The sequence below is a fragment of the Schistocerca americana genome, chromosome 2 (assembly GCF_021461395.2).
Source record: "Schistocerca americana isolate TAMUIC-IGC-003095 chromosome 2, iqSchAmer2.1, whole genome shotgun sequence".
Taxonomy (NCBI): Eukaryota; Metazoa; Arthropoda; class Insecta; order Orthoptera; family Acrididae; genus Schistocerca; species Schistocerca americana.
The window spans coordinates 738,030,376-738,047,629 of NC_060120.1; the positions used below are offsets into that span (position 1 = coordinate 738,030,376).

Genomic DNA, 17,254 nt, shown 5'->3' on the forward strand with positions numbered 1-17,254 from the left:
GGCCCCTCCTGTCTCTTTACGGGCGCATACACCGCATGTTGACGTGCACCCTGGACTAGGTTTTCAGGCGTTTCCTAGCTCCCCTCGGACCGAATGGCCGGGTGCGGGTGGCACAGCCTCACCTGTTGTTAGGCTCCCCACCTCATCGCATACGTCAACATGGGGTCCTCCCCACGACGGGCGGAAGCCTTATAACACGACCGTTCGCTGATTTGCGGAGGAGGAATGTGGTGTCACCGCCAGACACCACACTTGCTAGGTGGTAGCTTAAATCGGCCGCGGTCCATTTAGTACATGTTGGACCCGCGTGTCGCCACTGTGTGATCGCAGACCAAGCGCCACCACAAGGCAGGTCTCGAGTTACGGACTGGCACTCGACCCCAGTTGTACGACGACATTGCTAGCGACTACACTGACGAAGCCTTTCTCTCATTTGCCGAGAGACAGTTAGAATAGCATTCAGCTAAGTCCATGGCTACGACCTAGCAAGGCGCCATTAGCCTTACATAGCAAGTGATAGTTTGATAGTTATCGTATGAAATGTCTCATCACGAATGCTGTAATTCACATCAAAGAATAAAAGATAAGTATTCGAGGAGCTGCATACTTTTCTTGCATACCATTCACTACTTATCCTGTTTCAGAATTCACGCCCGTCTGCGTTAGATAGCGTGCATTTAGGCCGCCTCTATCTACAAGGTGTTGGCACATTTACCAACACATCAGTATGAATCAGCAATATCACTGTAAGGATCTACATCACTCATCTCAAGCAAGCATTCCAGCCAAACATCAGGATCTCTGCTAAACTCTGCCCTAGGTTTTTCCTTCGACATTTATTCCACAAACTAAAAATATAGTGAATATTTACTTTTTGTAGGTAAGTATTCTAGGTAAAAATCAAATTAACTGTAATTTATTAGATACAACTAAAATTATGCATATCCAAGTTGTACTGACTCTAAGAAAGTAATAAAATAACAAACACTACTTTGTTTCAGGTTGTAGCAGTAATTCTCGCATGGATGAATAGTGTCCTCCAGCTACAATAGTGTTTCATAAACAATGCAAACTGCATAACTGAAAGCCAATGATGGCTGAAAATAATGGATGGAGAGTTATCAGACAGGTACTGAAAAAGGCACAAATTCAATGCAGATCACACAGACAAAACAGAACGGGAAAATCATGTGGATGGCAAGTGTCGTGGGTGTGAGCAACAGAGGGGGGTTACCTTATCGTGAAGTTAATGTACAATAATATACTGCTTGGCAAGAAGAAAATGGAACAAATACAGGAAAATAAATGAGAAATTAGTGTAATGTATGTGGTACACAAATCAAAAGCTGAGTGAGTTTCAGTAAGACACAGTTATGTTAACAGGAAGACTGTTTTCAGCAAGTTCAGAGATAAATTTATGTGCAAATGATAATCAGATTATATAATAAGAGCCAACAAACTGTGGGTTGATCGCTTAACGTCCATAAACATTACAAACCAATCAGAACAAAAAAACATTATGAACTAATCAGAATAGTAAATCAGGTATGAGGTGCATCCATAAGAAAGTTTCACACTCGTCCCTCTCCTAGTGAACTACACCGATGAACCAAAACATTACGACCACTGCCCACTTGTATGCTGCATGGTGGTGCTGAGGGCACATGATACAGTAAGAGAAGTATATGAGCGGAGCAGAAACAAATGAGGAATCATTCTAGTGATGATAAGAGGCAGAAATGGTGAAATCTGCCAACTTAGATGACTCTGACAAAAGCCAGATTGTTGTGGACCAGTGCCTGGGAGCGAGCATCTCGGAAATGATGAAGCTGGTCGGCTGTTTGCATGCTACTGTTGTGAGCGTCTATGGAAAGTGGTAGAAGAATGCTGAAACTATGAGTAGGAGACAAGAGGTTGGACGTCCATACGTCATCACAGAACATGGTGATAGGAGGCATATCCACTCTCTAAAGTACGATAAGTGGCGATCTGTGGCACATCTGATGACACAGTAAAGTGCTGGCACAGGCACAAGTGTTTTGGAGCACACACAGCTGAACATGGTGTTGCCCGGCACAGGACCGCTATGAGTTCCCATCCTGGTCCAATAACATCGTCAGTTAAGATTAAGTGGGCACAGGATCTTCCAGATTCCATCATCCAGGTGAAAGGCTGCTCAAAACATGCAGCACACTATGGACACAGGCCAACAGGAGCACTATCACACTAGGGGGGGACACTCATCTGGGCTTTCATGGGACTTGCAGTAGTAACTGAAGGCACCATGACAGCTGTGGACTACGCAAACACTATTAGGGACCACCTGTAACCCATCATGCTTGATGCCTTCCCCAACAGTGGTGGAATCTTCCAGTAGGATAATTGCCCGTAACACAATGCCAGAATCATGCTGCAATGGTTTGAGGAGCACGATAACGAACTCAAGTTGATGTCTTGGCCACCAAAGTCTGGTTATCTGAATCCGATGAAACCCAACTTGGTACACTATCGGGCACCAGCTCCGCATCCATAAACCAACCGCCCATAAATTACGGGACATGTGTGATCTGTGCATAGGCATCTGGTGCCACTAACCTCTGGAAACCTATCAAGTACTTGTCGAATCCATGGCATGCAATATCAGTACTGAATTGTGCTACAGGGTGTACCAACATGCTTTTAAGTAGGTGGTCACAATGTTTTGCCTCATAAGTATATATGTTGCAAAAAACGACTGTGCTTACATGACAGTAATGATGTGACATGGTGCAGGCATTAACGACTTCCTGAGGTCTCATGGTAGTTCTGTAGCAAATTCCACCATGTGTAAAATGCGGTCGGTGATAAAGTTTTTGACTGCACAGAATACAGCACTGACTGAAATACATTGACACCTGTACCAAGTCTATGCGCCTAAAGTTATGAACAAGGAGATAGTGCATCTCTGTAGCAGAGACTTCGGAGCATGTTGCCAAAACGTTCATGATGACGAGTGCGGCACAACACCCATCAAGACAGGCAACATTGTGCAGGAATGCATTATTGAGAATCGTCACTCCACAATCACGAAAGTCAGAAGCCAGTTTCCAGAAATATGACACTCCTTGCACTAAATTGTCACGAAGCACCTGTTGTTCCATAAATAGAGCATACAGTGGGTGGTGTAGCAACTGAGACCAGAACACAAAGCAAAACACATGGAAGGAAGCTTTGATTTTTCTGCATAGGTACTGTGATGATGGAAACAAGTTTTTGCAGCAGATCATCACAGATGATGAGGTGTGGGTTGCACATAATAACCCAAAAATCAAGCAGCAGGCAATGCAATGGAGTCACAGTGGCTCTCCATAAAAAACGAAATTCAAGCAGTGTTGACGAGGCAAGTGCTGTGTTCAGTGTTCTGGTACGGATGGGGAGTTCTTGTTGAATTGCTGTCCAGAGGTGAGATGGTGAATGCTGAGCATTACTGCGCATCAATGTGGAAATTCCAGTAGGCCATTCAGAGCAATGGCATGGGAGGCTTAGTGTCAGTGTTGTCTTACTGAACAATAATCCTCAACCACACACATGGCTCAGTAGACAACAGATCTTCTGCAAATGTTTGGCTGGAGAGTGTTTGATCACTCACCCTACAGCCCACACCTCGCTCACTGTGATTTGCGCCTGTTCTGGAACTTCAAAAAATTCCTGTCTGCATTTTCAGACTGACAGAGAGGCAGAGATGGTTATCACACAGTGGTTCCAATCCCAGGTGGTAGGCTTCTATGACACAGGAATGCAAAAGTTGGTCCAGTGGTATGATAAGGGTCTGAATTATGGTGGTGAATATGTTGAAAATCAGATCAACACTTCCTGTGTTTCTTCCAATAAGTATTGCAATGAAACCATGTTTTCTTTCTTTTCATGATCCCAGGGAAACTTGCTTTATGGGTGGGCCTCACAGTATTTTAGAGCGAAAACACTGTTTCACAAAGTAAGAGCAAAGTATGTCACTACCAATTTCTAAGAAGAAATGTCATCAAATTGAAAAGCAATATATGGCTCTCAACAATAATGAACACAGTTGACAAGTGTTTATGTCTTCTCAATTGATAGTCACATATGTTATCTTCAGAGTGTACTTCATGCTTTCGCAGGAACTGACAGGGAAAGTGTCCCACCTTGAATGGCTAAAACCAAATAAACATGGTTTTAACAAACCAAGGGATTTTATATGGGGAGAAAAGTACATTTGTGTACAATAAATTCTTGAAGGTTACTGAACCTAAAGACTATAAAAGTATCCAGAATCTCATTCTGGAAACATCCCCCCGGCTGTGGCTAAGCCATGTCTCCGCAATATCCTTTCTTTCAGGAGTGCTAGTTCTGCATGGTTCACAGGAGAGCTTCTGTAAAGTTTGGAAGGTAGGAGACGAGATACTGGCAGAAGTAAAGCTGTGAGTACCGGGCGTGAGTCATGCTTCGGTAGCTCAGATGGTAGAGCACTTACCCGCGAAAGGCAAAGGTCCCGAGTTTGAGTCTCGGTCGGGCACACAGTTTTAATCTGCCAGGAAGTTTCATATCAGCGGACACTCCGCTGCAGAATGAAACTCTCTTGACAACAAGAAAAAGTGCAGGAGGGGAAAGTGAATGGTAGGGGGGCAGCTGTGAGCAACAATGAGATCCAGAGTGAGTGTAAGAGTGTGTAACTAAGAGCAGCAAGCTGGGACTACTTTCTGGACCACAATGAGTACACACATCTACACAAAAACAATTCACACATCTGTCTCTGACTGCCGAGTGTTCTTGTGTGAGAGTTGTGTTTGTGTGAATACATTTGTAAGTTGTTTACTTCAGAGGAATGTCTTTCGGCTGAAAGCTTACTTGTTTAGCAGTCTTTCTGATGTCCCTGTCTGCAACTCAGCATCTCCACTATATGGTGGGTAGCAGTCTATCCTTTTAATAACACTGTCATTATTCTATCCTGGATTTTCCATTGTAATATTAAAAATAAATTTTACATGCATACACAACACATGGTGTAAAATAACTTACAAGGGTAAAAATACAATAAGACAGACTGATGGAAAAAATAGTATTATACTAAAGGTATAAAAAGAATGAGAAAGATGAATGCATTGTTGCAACGTAGCTGCAACAAGCTGGTATAAGCCTCACAATGAGAGACTCAGAAAGTAATTATGAGTGCCTTGTCAAATCTGTTTAATGCTGTGAACTTTCATCATCAGCTTAATGTGTGAAGCTAGAAAACAGCCCTCATTTTAGCAACACATTCAAGGATTTCTGAGACATGGTCTAATAGCATAAGTGCACTATTCACGGAGGTGGGCCAGATCCAGAATGAATCTGTGTAGAAGACTAATGGCTGTAGGCTGGTACATTGGCCAGCCTGAGTGTGGATTTTTGGTGGTTTCCCAGACTCAATTAGGCAAATACTCGGCTGGTACATAACTTCCACCTCAGAGAATATGAAACACAAACAGTTAAAATACAATAATACGTAGAACAAAACATGATTCACAGACAGATACTGCACGACTTCCCTTCCTTAGGCTACCTTGACAAATGTGATGTCAGGAAGGATAACTGGCACAAAGTTAAATTTAAAAAAAAAATTAAAAATTTGCCAGATTCTGAAAACCAGGCCCCATACTTGACAGGGTAAATGCTAGGGGAAAGAAAGAAGAGATATATAAGGATTTCTGAAGGCATTTAAGTGCAAAATTACTGTCTTCAATAATCAGTTACCAATTTTTGTATGCAATTCCTTTTTGAGTTCTTCTATAGCACAATTTTTCTGCTGCAGTTCACGGCGCAAGTCTGCTTCAATGCGACGCTCCCGCTCTAGTTCGAGTTGTAGCTTTCCGACAGCATCCCACTGCATGGCTAAATCAGAACTCAGCTGCTCAACTTGCTGAGCATATCGTCTTTCTGCTGCTGCCCGTTCTTCTTGTACTTTTCGGCCCTGCTCTTGCAGAAGGTCACGTAGTTTCTCATGCTGGCGGTCCAGCTCCTCTTTCAACCTACGTACTTCCATTTCTGCCTGCAAAATCAAGATTGAAATTATTTAACTTGAATTAATAAAACTATATTGCACAATAAACAGAGTGAGGTAAGCTAAACTGCGAGAATCAGATGTGAACTAGCACTTCATTTTATTACGCCAGTATAGAGTGATACTAAATGTGAGCAAGAGCTCATTCAAATGGAAAAACGTGACACAAGACTATGCCTGGTTTTCATGATCTTGAATGGAATAAATTGAAACTACAATGCTCATCACTGACAAGCTAGTGTAGAAGGTGCTGGTAAACTTCGTAATATGAAAAAGTTATTGGAAGTTTGTGCATTCCACTTGTCATTTGTACATTCATCCTGCTTATGGTTCTTCCTCTGTATGTAAATGGGACCACATTGTTCAGAGAATTCCACCTACAAATGGCCCATTTCAACATCCTACAAGCCAAATTAATGTAACATCCATAACTTATACTTGTTATGCTTTGCTGGCTGTTTAAAAATTTCAATGAGTTGTGATACATTTTTGTATTTTTAAAATTTTCAGTAATTTATGACTGGCATTCAAAACATAATTTGTATGACATAAGACAGCTGTGTTCAGCCATTCAAGAATACTAAATTCTTTGTTGGTTTATGAGTGTCACCTGAAATATGTTTGTACTAAATTTATGACAGTGATCTACATTAATATATTTTACCAGTCACTGCAGCAGTATATTATTTCACACAATACTGTAAGGAGTTGAACTCCCATGGATAAAACAACTTCAAACTTCTGATTACTTTACAGATGAGTTACTGTGTTAACATCACATATTTAAGCGTGTAAGAGAGGAAAAGTTTAGAAAAGGTTTGAAATAATGTTTAGAGATTGTTGGAAGCCACCAAGTTCTCTCATTATGAAACACTGGATAAATACATTCTGGGTAATTGGCCTTCCAGTTTAAGCAAAAGCTAGGTTTTCATGCATCTCAATGCTTATGCCATCATAGTTCCTGACCTATGTGTCATAAAATGATATTATTTTCAGGCACATTCGGTGGTATATGTGGATACTGCCTGCAAAACGTTTTGTGAATAGAGTCAGTAGTAACAAAGTAATAAACAAAAATGTTATGTCTGATGCAGCAATTTTACTGCATGAACAGTGAAAATGTATCAAGTGATGCAGTTGTTTCTTTCCTTCATTTTGTGGTGGATGTCAGTGAGGAAGAATTCCAAAAAAAGTTTGAAATTATATGTAAACTTTGTTGCAAGTCTCAAATACTGGATAAATATAGTTTGGGTATTTCCACAGGATGAGTTACGCTAGCTCAGGGCATATACACTTTTCCCATGTATAATAATTGTCTTACTGTGTTAAAACTTTAACGTAAGAGTATACCTCTTATTGAATAGATTGTAACAGCATTTAAACTTTTTAAATTTGATCAATGCAAAATACTGAAAATCAAATTTGTTGTTCCTTGAAACAGTTAGACAGGCAGCCTGGAACTGGGATCTTGTGCCATGAAATGGGTTAGCCATTTAATAATACCAATATTTTTACAATATCTTAACACTATTTGTCAAGTCATAAATCTAAAGTGTGATAAATTTTCAATAAAAAGCTTCACAATCAGCACATGCTAGGCATTGAAGTTTGCATAGTAATCATAGCTCTTTCATTAAAGCATGTTTTTTCTTTCCGTTTTTTGTTTGTGGCATTCAGTATTACACGTCAGTGTTGGTACATGAGTTACCTTATTTGTATAACTTAAGAATATACATTCACTGATCTTAATTACAGCCAAAACTCAAAGAGAACACTGTTTCCAGGCCGGAAAGAATGGGCTCAAATTCATACAAAGCTTCTTTGACTTTGTTTCAACAACTGGAAGCTATTGCAAGTGTATATGCTGAGAGAACTATCCTGAGAAATGTACCTGTATATTCCCACAGACTCTCAAGAAGACTGATTTACAACACATACATTCACCAGATTGTAAGTAGCATGCCAGTGGCAGAATCAGATACTCAGTACAGGTGAAGCACTGTGAGGGAAGAGTGTAGCATACAACACCCAGTCTCATTATCAACAAGTATGAAGTGTTGAGTGAAAGTGACAGTGAACCTGAGCCAGTACGATACACCTCTACTACTGAAAATCCTACTACATCCCATGTCAGATTCAAGCAGATGCAGTAATAGAGGGGCCTCTTAACTGTCCTTAGTTCAAACATGTTGCAAATAATGGTGGCCTCTAAAGAAATGGTAGCAAGGCATTAAGTGTAAAAGGCACCTATTGTATCCACCTGGGATCCAACCACCACACTCACAGACATGTACTGTGGGATATCACAGGAAAACAGTATTACAACAACAAAAGCACATTTAGTTGCTGTTAACTGCATCTACCACAGCCGCCTCAGTAACATGAGGCACCAGCTTTGCTGCTAGCAGCACAAGAGTCGCTGCAGTCAACAATGCCATCACGGGCTATGATTCTTCCTTCACAGCTCACGTGTCCGCTGAACATCATGACAGTAGCCATCAATGGGTGGCTATAATGGATGCTGCCTGGCCAGGCACCAGTTTCACTTCGAGAGTTGCTCCAGACCAAGTGACGACTGCATCCTGGCTAAGAGCTTCCGAATTGCTGGGACATCTCTTTTGGGCCGTCCTTGACCTCTACCACTCTCCACCAATGTGGCTGCACCAGTGCCACCATTCTAAGAACTCTCCAAGCACAAAGTCAGTGACTTAACAGAGTGCTGGAACCATGTAGTGTGGATTCGTGCCCAAATAACGGCGTTGTGTTCATTTAATGGGTATAAATAAAGTTAATTTATTCTTCCTATCTCAAGTATCCCCTATAGGGGAAGGCTGCTTTGGCCACAATGCAAAACTTGACAACAAGTAGTGGATTTCATCGCACCAGTGATTGTTAGATTTTGTCATACTGTGCTTGCTCTAACAGTGTAGGTATCAATCTCTGTGCACTACTAAAGTTGCTGTTTTTTTTCCTCTCTCTCATCACATATGTGGCTCTCACTTCAGTATGACCTCGTTGCCTCCAACTGTATCAACAGAGTTGCTACATGCAACAGAACAATTAACTTGTCCAGATGTTACCCAGACGCCACTCCTGGTTTCTACTCGAGTCCTTCCTCTCATCATCAAGAGCTACACAAATGCTGTTGCTCCCAGTCAAGCCCAACAGCACTCTGCTGACATCTCACTGACACATCAAATTCTGGTCGAGCTTGTCAGCGTCACGCCGTTGTCCCTGGCCCTATCACTGCTGGCTCCTTTGATCCAGTCCTGTTGCTGCTCTGATGTCAGGTTGAGCATCTGCAGAGCTGTCTCCTCCTCCGCCTCCACTTGCAAGTTTCAATGAGTCACCTTCTGTCGGTGGGTTATTCATCTGTAAAATCCCACAGCTGTGTACAATCAATGTTTGAAGCATAATGAATCCAAAGATCAGAGAAGCACAAGTCACTGATGAAATAATATCATGTAACTGACAGTTATGACCAGCAGAGCCACGAAAGAGCTAAATGAGATATTATCTGGCAAAAAGCTACACAAAATTTGCTATTGTTGTTGTTGTGGTTTTCAGTCCAGAGACTGGTTTGATGCAGCTCTCCATGCTACTCTATCCTGTGCAAGATTCTTCATCTCCCAGTATCTACTGCAATCTACATCTTTCTGATCTGCTTAGTGTAATCATCTCTTGGTCTCCCTATATGATTTTTACCCTCCACACTGCCCTCCAATACTAAATTGGTGATCCCTTCATGCCTCATAACATGTCCTACCAACCGATCCCTTCCTCTAGTCAAGTTGTACCACAAATTTCCCTTCTCCCCAATTCTATTCAGTACCTCCTCATTAGTTATGTGATCTACCCATCTAACCTTCAGCATTCTTCTGTAGCACCACATTACAAAAGCTTCTCTTCTTGTCCAAACTATTTATCGTCCATGTTTCACTTCCATACATGGCTACACTCCATACAAATACATTCAGAAACGACTTCGTGAAACTTAAATCTATATTCGACGTTAGCAAATTTCTCTTCTTCAGAAATGCTTTTTTTGCCATTGCCAGTCTACCTTTTATATCCTCTCTACTTCGACCATCATAAGTTGTTTTGCTCCCCAAATAGCAAAACTCATTTACTACTTCAAGTATCTCATTTTGTAATCTAATTCCCTCAACATTATCTAACCTAATTCGACTACATTCCATTATGCTTGTATTGCTTTTGTTGATGTTCATCTTATATCCTCCTTTCAAGACACTGCCCATTCCGTTCAACTGCTCTTCCAGGTCCTTTGGTGTCTCTGACAGAATTGCAATCTCATCGGCAAACCTCAAAGTTTTTATTTCTTCTCGATGGATTTTAATTCCTACCCCAAATTTTTGTTTTGTTTCCTTTACTGCTTGCTCAATATACAGATTGAATAACATCAGGGATAGGCTACAACCCTGCCTCACTCCCTTCCCAACCACTGCTTCCCTTTCACGCCCCTCGACTCTTATAACTGCCATCTGGTTTCTGTACAAATTGTACATAACCTTTTGCTCCTTGTATTTTACCCCTGCCACCTTCAGAATTTGAAAGAGAGTATTCCAGTCAATATTTCAAAAGCTTTCTCTAAGTCTACAAATGCTAGAAATGCAGGTTTGCCTTTCATTAATCTATCTTCTAAGGTAAGTCGTAGGGTCAGTATTGCCTCACGTGTTCCAAAATTTCTACAGAATCCAAACTGATCTTCCCCAAGATCGGCTTCTACCAGTTTTTCCATTCGTCTGTAAGGAATTCACGTTAGTATTGTGCAGCCGTGACCTATTAAACTGATAGTTCGGTAATTTTCACACCTGTCAACACCTACTTTCTTTGGGATTGGAATTATTATATTCTTCTTGAAGTATGAGGGTATTTTGCCTGTCTCATACCTCTTGCTCACCAAATGGTAGAGTTTTGCCAGGGCTGGCTATCCCAAGATTATCAGTAGTTCTAATGGAATGTTGTCTACTCCCGGGGCCTTGTTTCAACTTAGGTCTTTCAGTGCTCTGTCAAAATCTCCACGCAGTATCATATCTCCCATTTCCTCTTCATCTACAATCCTCTTCCATTTCCATAATATTGTCCTCAAGTACATCGCCCTTGTATAGACCCTCTATATACTCCTTCCACCATTCTGCTTTCCCTTCTTTGCTTAGAACTGGGTTTCCATCTGAGCTCTTGAAATTTCTACAAGTGGTTCTCTTTCCTCCAAAGGTCTCTTTAATATTCCTGTAGGCAGTATCTATATTACCCCTAGTGAGATATGCCTCTACATCCTTACATTTGTCCTCTAGCCTTCCTGCTTAGCCATTTTGCACCTCCTGTCGATCTCATTTTTGAGATGTTTGTGATCCTTTTTGTCTGCTTCATTTACTGCATTTTTGTATTTTCTCCTTTCATCAGATAAATTCAGTATCTCTTCTGTTACCCAAGGATTTCTATTAGCCCTCGTCTTTTTATCTACTTGATCCTCTACTGCCTTCAGTATTTCATCTATCAAAGCTACCCATTCTTCTTCTACTGTATTTCTTTCCCCCCATTCTTGTCAATCGTTCCCTAACACTCTCCCTGAAACTCTCTACAACCTCTGGTTATGTCAGTTTATCCACGTCCCATCTCCTTAAATTCCTACCTTTTTGCAGTTTCTTCAGTTTTAATCTACAGTTCATAACCAGTAGATTGTGGTCACAGTTCACATCTGCCCCTGGAAATGTCTTGCAATTCAAAACCTTGTTCCTAAATCTCTGTCTTACCATTATATAATCTATCTGAAACCTTCCAGTATCTCCAGGCTTCTTCGATGTATACAATCTTCTTTCATGATTCTTGAACCAAGTGTTAGCCATTATTACGTTATGCTCTGTGCAGAATTCTACCAGGCGGTTTCCTCTTTCATTTCTTACCTCCATTCCATATTCACCTACTACGTTTCCTTCTCTTCCTTTTCCTACTATCAAATTCCAGTCACCCATGACTATTAAATTTTCGCTTCCCTTCACTATCTCTTCCTTTTCCTACTATCAAATTCCAGTCACCAATGACTATTAAATTTTCGCCTCCCTTCACTATCTGAATAATTTCTTTTATCTAATCATACATTTCATCATTCTCTTTGGCATCTGCAGAGCAAGTTGGCATATAAACTTGTACTACTGTGGTAGGCGTGGGCTTTGTTTCTATCTAGGCCACATTAATGCATTCACTATGCTGCTTGTAGTAGCTTACCTGCACTCCTATTTTTTTTATTCATTATTAAAGCTACTCCAGCATTACCCCTATTTGATTTTGTATTTATAACCCTGTATTCACCTGACCAGAAGTCTTGTTCCTCCTGCCACTGACTTCACTAATTCCCACTATATCCAACTCTAACCTACGCATTTCCCTTTATAAATTTTCTAATCTACCTGCCCAATTAAGGGATCTGAAATTCCACGCTCCGATCCGTAGAACGCGTTTTCTTTCTCCTGATAACGACGTCCTCCTGAGTAGTCCCCACCCGGAGATCCGAATGGGGGACGATTTTATCTCAGGAATATTTTACCCAAGAGGACGCCACCATCATTTAACCATACAGTAAAGCTGTATGCCCTCGGCAAAAATTACGGCTGTAGTTTCCCCTTGCTTTCAGCTGTTCGCAGACCAGCACAGCAAGGCTGTTTTGGTTAATGTTACAAGGCCAGATCAGTCAATCACCCAGACTGCTGCCCCTGCAACTACTGAAAAGCAGTCAATCACCCAGACTGCTGCCCCTGCAACTACTGAAAAGGCTGCTGCCCCTCTTCAGGAACCACATGTTTGTTTGGCCTCTCAACAGATACCCCTCTGTTGTGGTTGCACCTGGGGTACAGCTATCTGTATCGCTGAGGCACGCAAGCCTTCTCACCAACGGCAAGGTCCATGGTTCATGGGGGGTGGGGGTTGACATTTGCTATAAACAATATAATATAGTTCCACATGCTGTATATACCTGTCCACATTTTGCAAACTAGGAGATGCTGTGTTGTGGAATGTTCTTCATTTATTCATCATCAAAGTGCAAATGTAGAGTTTCAATAAAATGATTAAAACACAATGAAATGTAACAGTATGCATACTTAACAAAGGCAACATGCGGACATGCTACACTGTCTTCAGTGTATCCTCACTGCAATAGTATAACATCAAAAGCCACAGTGACCACACTATCAAATGATGTGACATGAATATCATCTTTGTATGTGGACCTTTGTCACATGTATGTTATTATAGGTCTATACCTCATTGCAGAAAGATGGTTGTAAGTTACAGAGCGAAGGCAGATGACGATATGATCTGTGGTTTGTCAGTTCACAAGTGCACAAAATCAACAAGACATATGCAACAGAGTTTGTACTGTCAAAAGAAATATACATCCAGAGGTTGGCAGTATTTAGTTGTCTTTGGTGGCAGTATCTATAACGTAATATTCTTCTTGGGAAAATATTCTTCTATCACATTGCAATCTTTGTGCCCAAACCATGAATCAGAAAATAATACAGCATTCTCACCAACGTGTTCTCAAAGGACCAAACTGAAAAAGCTTTTCATGTGCTCTTTGGTCATTTTTCCACTTTTGCTCGTTTCAATATGGTTGGCCTATGGACATGCTGCTGCTAGTTTCTTTGCAACCTGTGGATGAAATCTCCCCTGTGTTTCCTGCACACAAATATAAAGCTTGTTCACTCATTTACCATCCATTGACACAGGCACATCCATTGTGTAACTGTGCATGGCAGGATGAACGGATTATATCACACCAGCTGTTGATTTTTCACCTCTGGCCACCATTCCATATGTGTGCCATAACACTAGAGCTGTCAATAGGACAACTTTGTCCTGTAGAAAAATTTTAGCCCCTCTTTTTCTTTTAACTGTTTTAGGAGGTGGATGAGACTCCATGACTTTTAATATTTCTTGGCCTAGTTGATTTTGAAATAAAACTCAACATAACAATTCCATATTTTCTGGGAAGAAATTAAAAAAGAAAAAAAAAAGAAAAAAAAGAAAGCCTAGAACCACTGATGTGACATTTTTGTCCCTTTGAATAAATTAGACATTGCTGATTGCTGTACATTGTTGGTAGCCTTTATTGCATCTGCTACTATAATGCAGATATGAAACTATGTGTGGCATCATTCACAGGATAAAGCTTGATGCAAATAAAACAAACAGGCAGTGTGAAGTAGAGCAGCATGGCTCAGCCTCACAGATGACTGGAGAAATTGAATCTGAAGGAGAACGTGAAGACAGTATTTCAGCTGATTCTGAGTGGGATGCAAAAGAAAGAACAGCAGGGAGCTCAGGTGACTCAGAGGGCAGTGATTAACATTCTAATGAATCATAGTAAGAAATAAAATATTTGAGATTGTATGTTTTTTAAGCTTCCTGGCAGATTAAAACTGTGTGCCAGACCGAGACCCGAACTCGAGACCTTCGTCGTTCGTGGGCAAGTGTTCTACCAACTGAGCTTATTTTATTGGTGACTCTCTTCTCAAACTTCTTCATAAATGCTCTGAAACAGAGGTGAGTACGGCATTACCGCTAGAGCGGCTTGATGCATTTCTTGCTTTTCCCTATAGTAGGAATGCCATTGAATATGAAGGAAGAGAAGTGAAACTTGTTTGGTCAGAGAAATAGGGAATACAGTTTTGCAAGTTTGCGATATCACATAATCACTTCATAGAAATTAGAAGGTTCCAGCTGACACAGTTGAAGAGACTAAGTAACAATAAGTTTGCTCTTACATCAGATGTATGGAAGAGGGTCACAGTAAAATGTCAAAACATGTACATTCCTTTTCCATATATTTCTGTTGATGAGCAATAAGCCTAGTTCCCATACACGTGTGATGCCAGGTTACTCATTTCATGTCTTCAAAACCCATCAAGTTGAATGGCTGTCAAAAAGATTCCAAATATATGTGTTAAATGCTTTCCCATGTCTGTGTAAAGATGAAACTTATCCTGGTGGTGAATGTCTTACGGATTTTGTAGTGATGAAACTTGTATACCCACATCTAAATAAAGCAAGAAATTTTAAGCGTAAAAACATCTTCACATCACTTTCACTAGCATGATATCTGAAAACAAACCAGACTAGCTTGCTCAGTACAATAAACAAAATTAGAAGGGAAGAGTCTAAGTGCATGAAGAAAGCTACCAAACTGCAACTTACAAAAACAGTAACCGTCCCCGCAGATCAGAAAGCTTGATTTACAGCCAATAATGATATGCAGGCATCTAAAAGGGACACATTTACTTAGACAGACTGTATAATGTTTAACGTTACATAATGTGTGGTTTTGGAAATCAAACTTATGCAAACACAAATAGTTTATTTTTATATTTACCCAGACATGTTTCAACACCAATGTGTCATCTTGCGTGAGTCAATTTCTTTTTTATTTTTATTCCTGTAAAGGCCTAAGAAATAGGCCTAACAAAAACAATATTTGTAATTTGCTTAATTTTGTTTGGACACTTACCTTAAAATTACATTGTTAACTGAACTGTATTATTATACATCGATTTTAGTGCTTGTTTCCGGCGATTTTTTGACAGCATGTCATCTGCTAACTAGCCATGAAGAAAATTATTGCATTTTGTGGAGAGCTGTTTCGAGGGTACAGGTTATGTACGTTTCTGTACTTACACTTTCCATCCTGTTTCGTGTCCCTGGTTGGTGTCTCAATCAGCTGCTGTTTGGTGCATTGCTTTCACTCAGTTTATCACAAATTTCCACTCACTACTTCACCTCACATGCAGTTACACCAAATGTGGCGAAATGTGATCTGCACACACACTTCTGACGACACACTGAATGAGAGGTGATATGTTATTGTCGTTGCTCACTTGTTCATCGTTGGTCTTGTGTTTGTTATGGTGCTCATTTTGAATGTGTGTGTGTGTGTGTGTGTGTGTGTGTGTGTGTGTGTGTGTGTGTGTGTGTGAGTGAAGAGAGAGAGAGAGAGAGAGAGAGAGAGAGAGAGAGAGAGGAACTTTTTATTTTTTTATGTTTCTTGTGGAGAGTCATTTTTGTATAGTTCACTGAGTGTTCCAAACAGTGTTCTGTTGCTCAGTGTTGTATTTTCATTCAGGACTCAATTTTCCTTTTCATTTTTGTATAATTCATTGAGTGTTCCAAACAGTGTTCTGTTGCACAGTGTTGTATTTTCATTCAGGACTCAATTTTCCTGTATTATTGGTTTTTGTATGTGGTAGTTCTCCTCTATTGTGAGTTTTTGATAGAGACTGTTGCTTTCTCTGAGGACCTTCAGGTTAGTCTCCATGTTTTTTGGGTGTTAGTTTTCTTGTATTAGATGGACTGCAAAAATGGAGTGTGTACTATCACTTTCTGCATGTTTGGCCTATGAAGACCGACTGACATGAACTGCAGGTTAACCGATATGTTCCAGATTTGGAGAATTTGTCAGGAATGATGTTCTTAGGTCTTAGATGCTTCTGTACTGTATTATTTGTGGGGAATGATATTTGTAGCCATTGTTTCTACAATATGTTTCCCACCTTGTGTACATTTTTGTTACTGTATGTTAGTGTGTAATTTTGTTGTTCAGTTTGATTATCATTTGTGTGTTGTACTCATTCTCCCTGGCTATTTGGTGTATTGTATTTAGTTCCTGTGTGTAGTTGAGTTTGTCCAGTGGAGTTCTGTTGAGCCTGTGTAGCATGTGTCTGAAATTTTAGAGTTTGTGTTTTTGTGCATGGTTGGAGTTGATGTGAATGGTTGTACGTGTGGCTGTAGGTTTCCTGAAAATTCCAAAATTATGTTTGTTGTTGATTTTGTGCATGGTAATGTCTAAGAAATTAAGCTTCAGTTCCTCTTCTGTCTCAATGGCGAATTTTATTTTTGGGTGAACTGTATTTATGTCACTGTGTAATTGTTTCATTCGGGTATCTGTTTCATCAATCAAGCAAATGATGTCATCTACATATCGGTATCAGTATATAATCTTGTTCTGTTTTGGATGTATTATTTCATTGAATATTTTGTTTTCAATGTGGTTTAGAAATATGTTTGCAAGTAGACCACTGATGGGTGAGCCCGTTGGTAGGCCATGTTTTTGCAAATAGAACTCTTTCTTGAAAGTGAAGTAGTTTTGTTCTGTTATAATCTTTAGGATGGCTTCTATTTCATCTA

General features: G+C 40.3%; 1 protein-coding gene across 7 annotated transcripts in view; it reads right to left on the reverse strand.

Annotated features, from left to right (window-relative positions):
- Window positions 1-17,254, reverse strand: part of LOC124594806 (serologically defined colon cancer antigen 8 homolog) — a 232,612-nt gene that overhangs the window by 152,442 nt on the left and 62,916 nt on the right. For all 7 annotated transcript variants that reach the window (XR_006978156.1, XM_047133238.1, XM_047133239.1 and 4 more), the window contains exon 7: window positions 5,749-6,043. Coding sequence is in view for 6 of the 7 variants with exons in the window: in XM_047133238.1 (XP_046989194.1) it covers window positions 5,749-6,043 (295 nt within the window). In the remaining variant the exon portion in view is untranslated. The remainder of the gene's footprint in view (window positions 1-5,748; window positions 6,044-17,254) is intronic.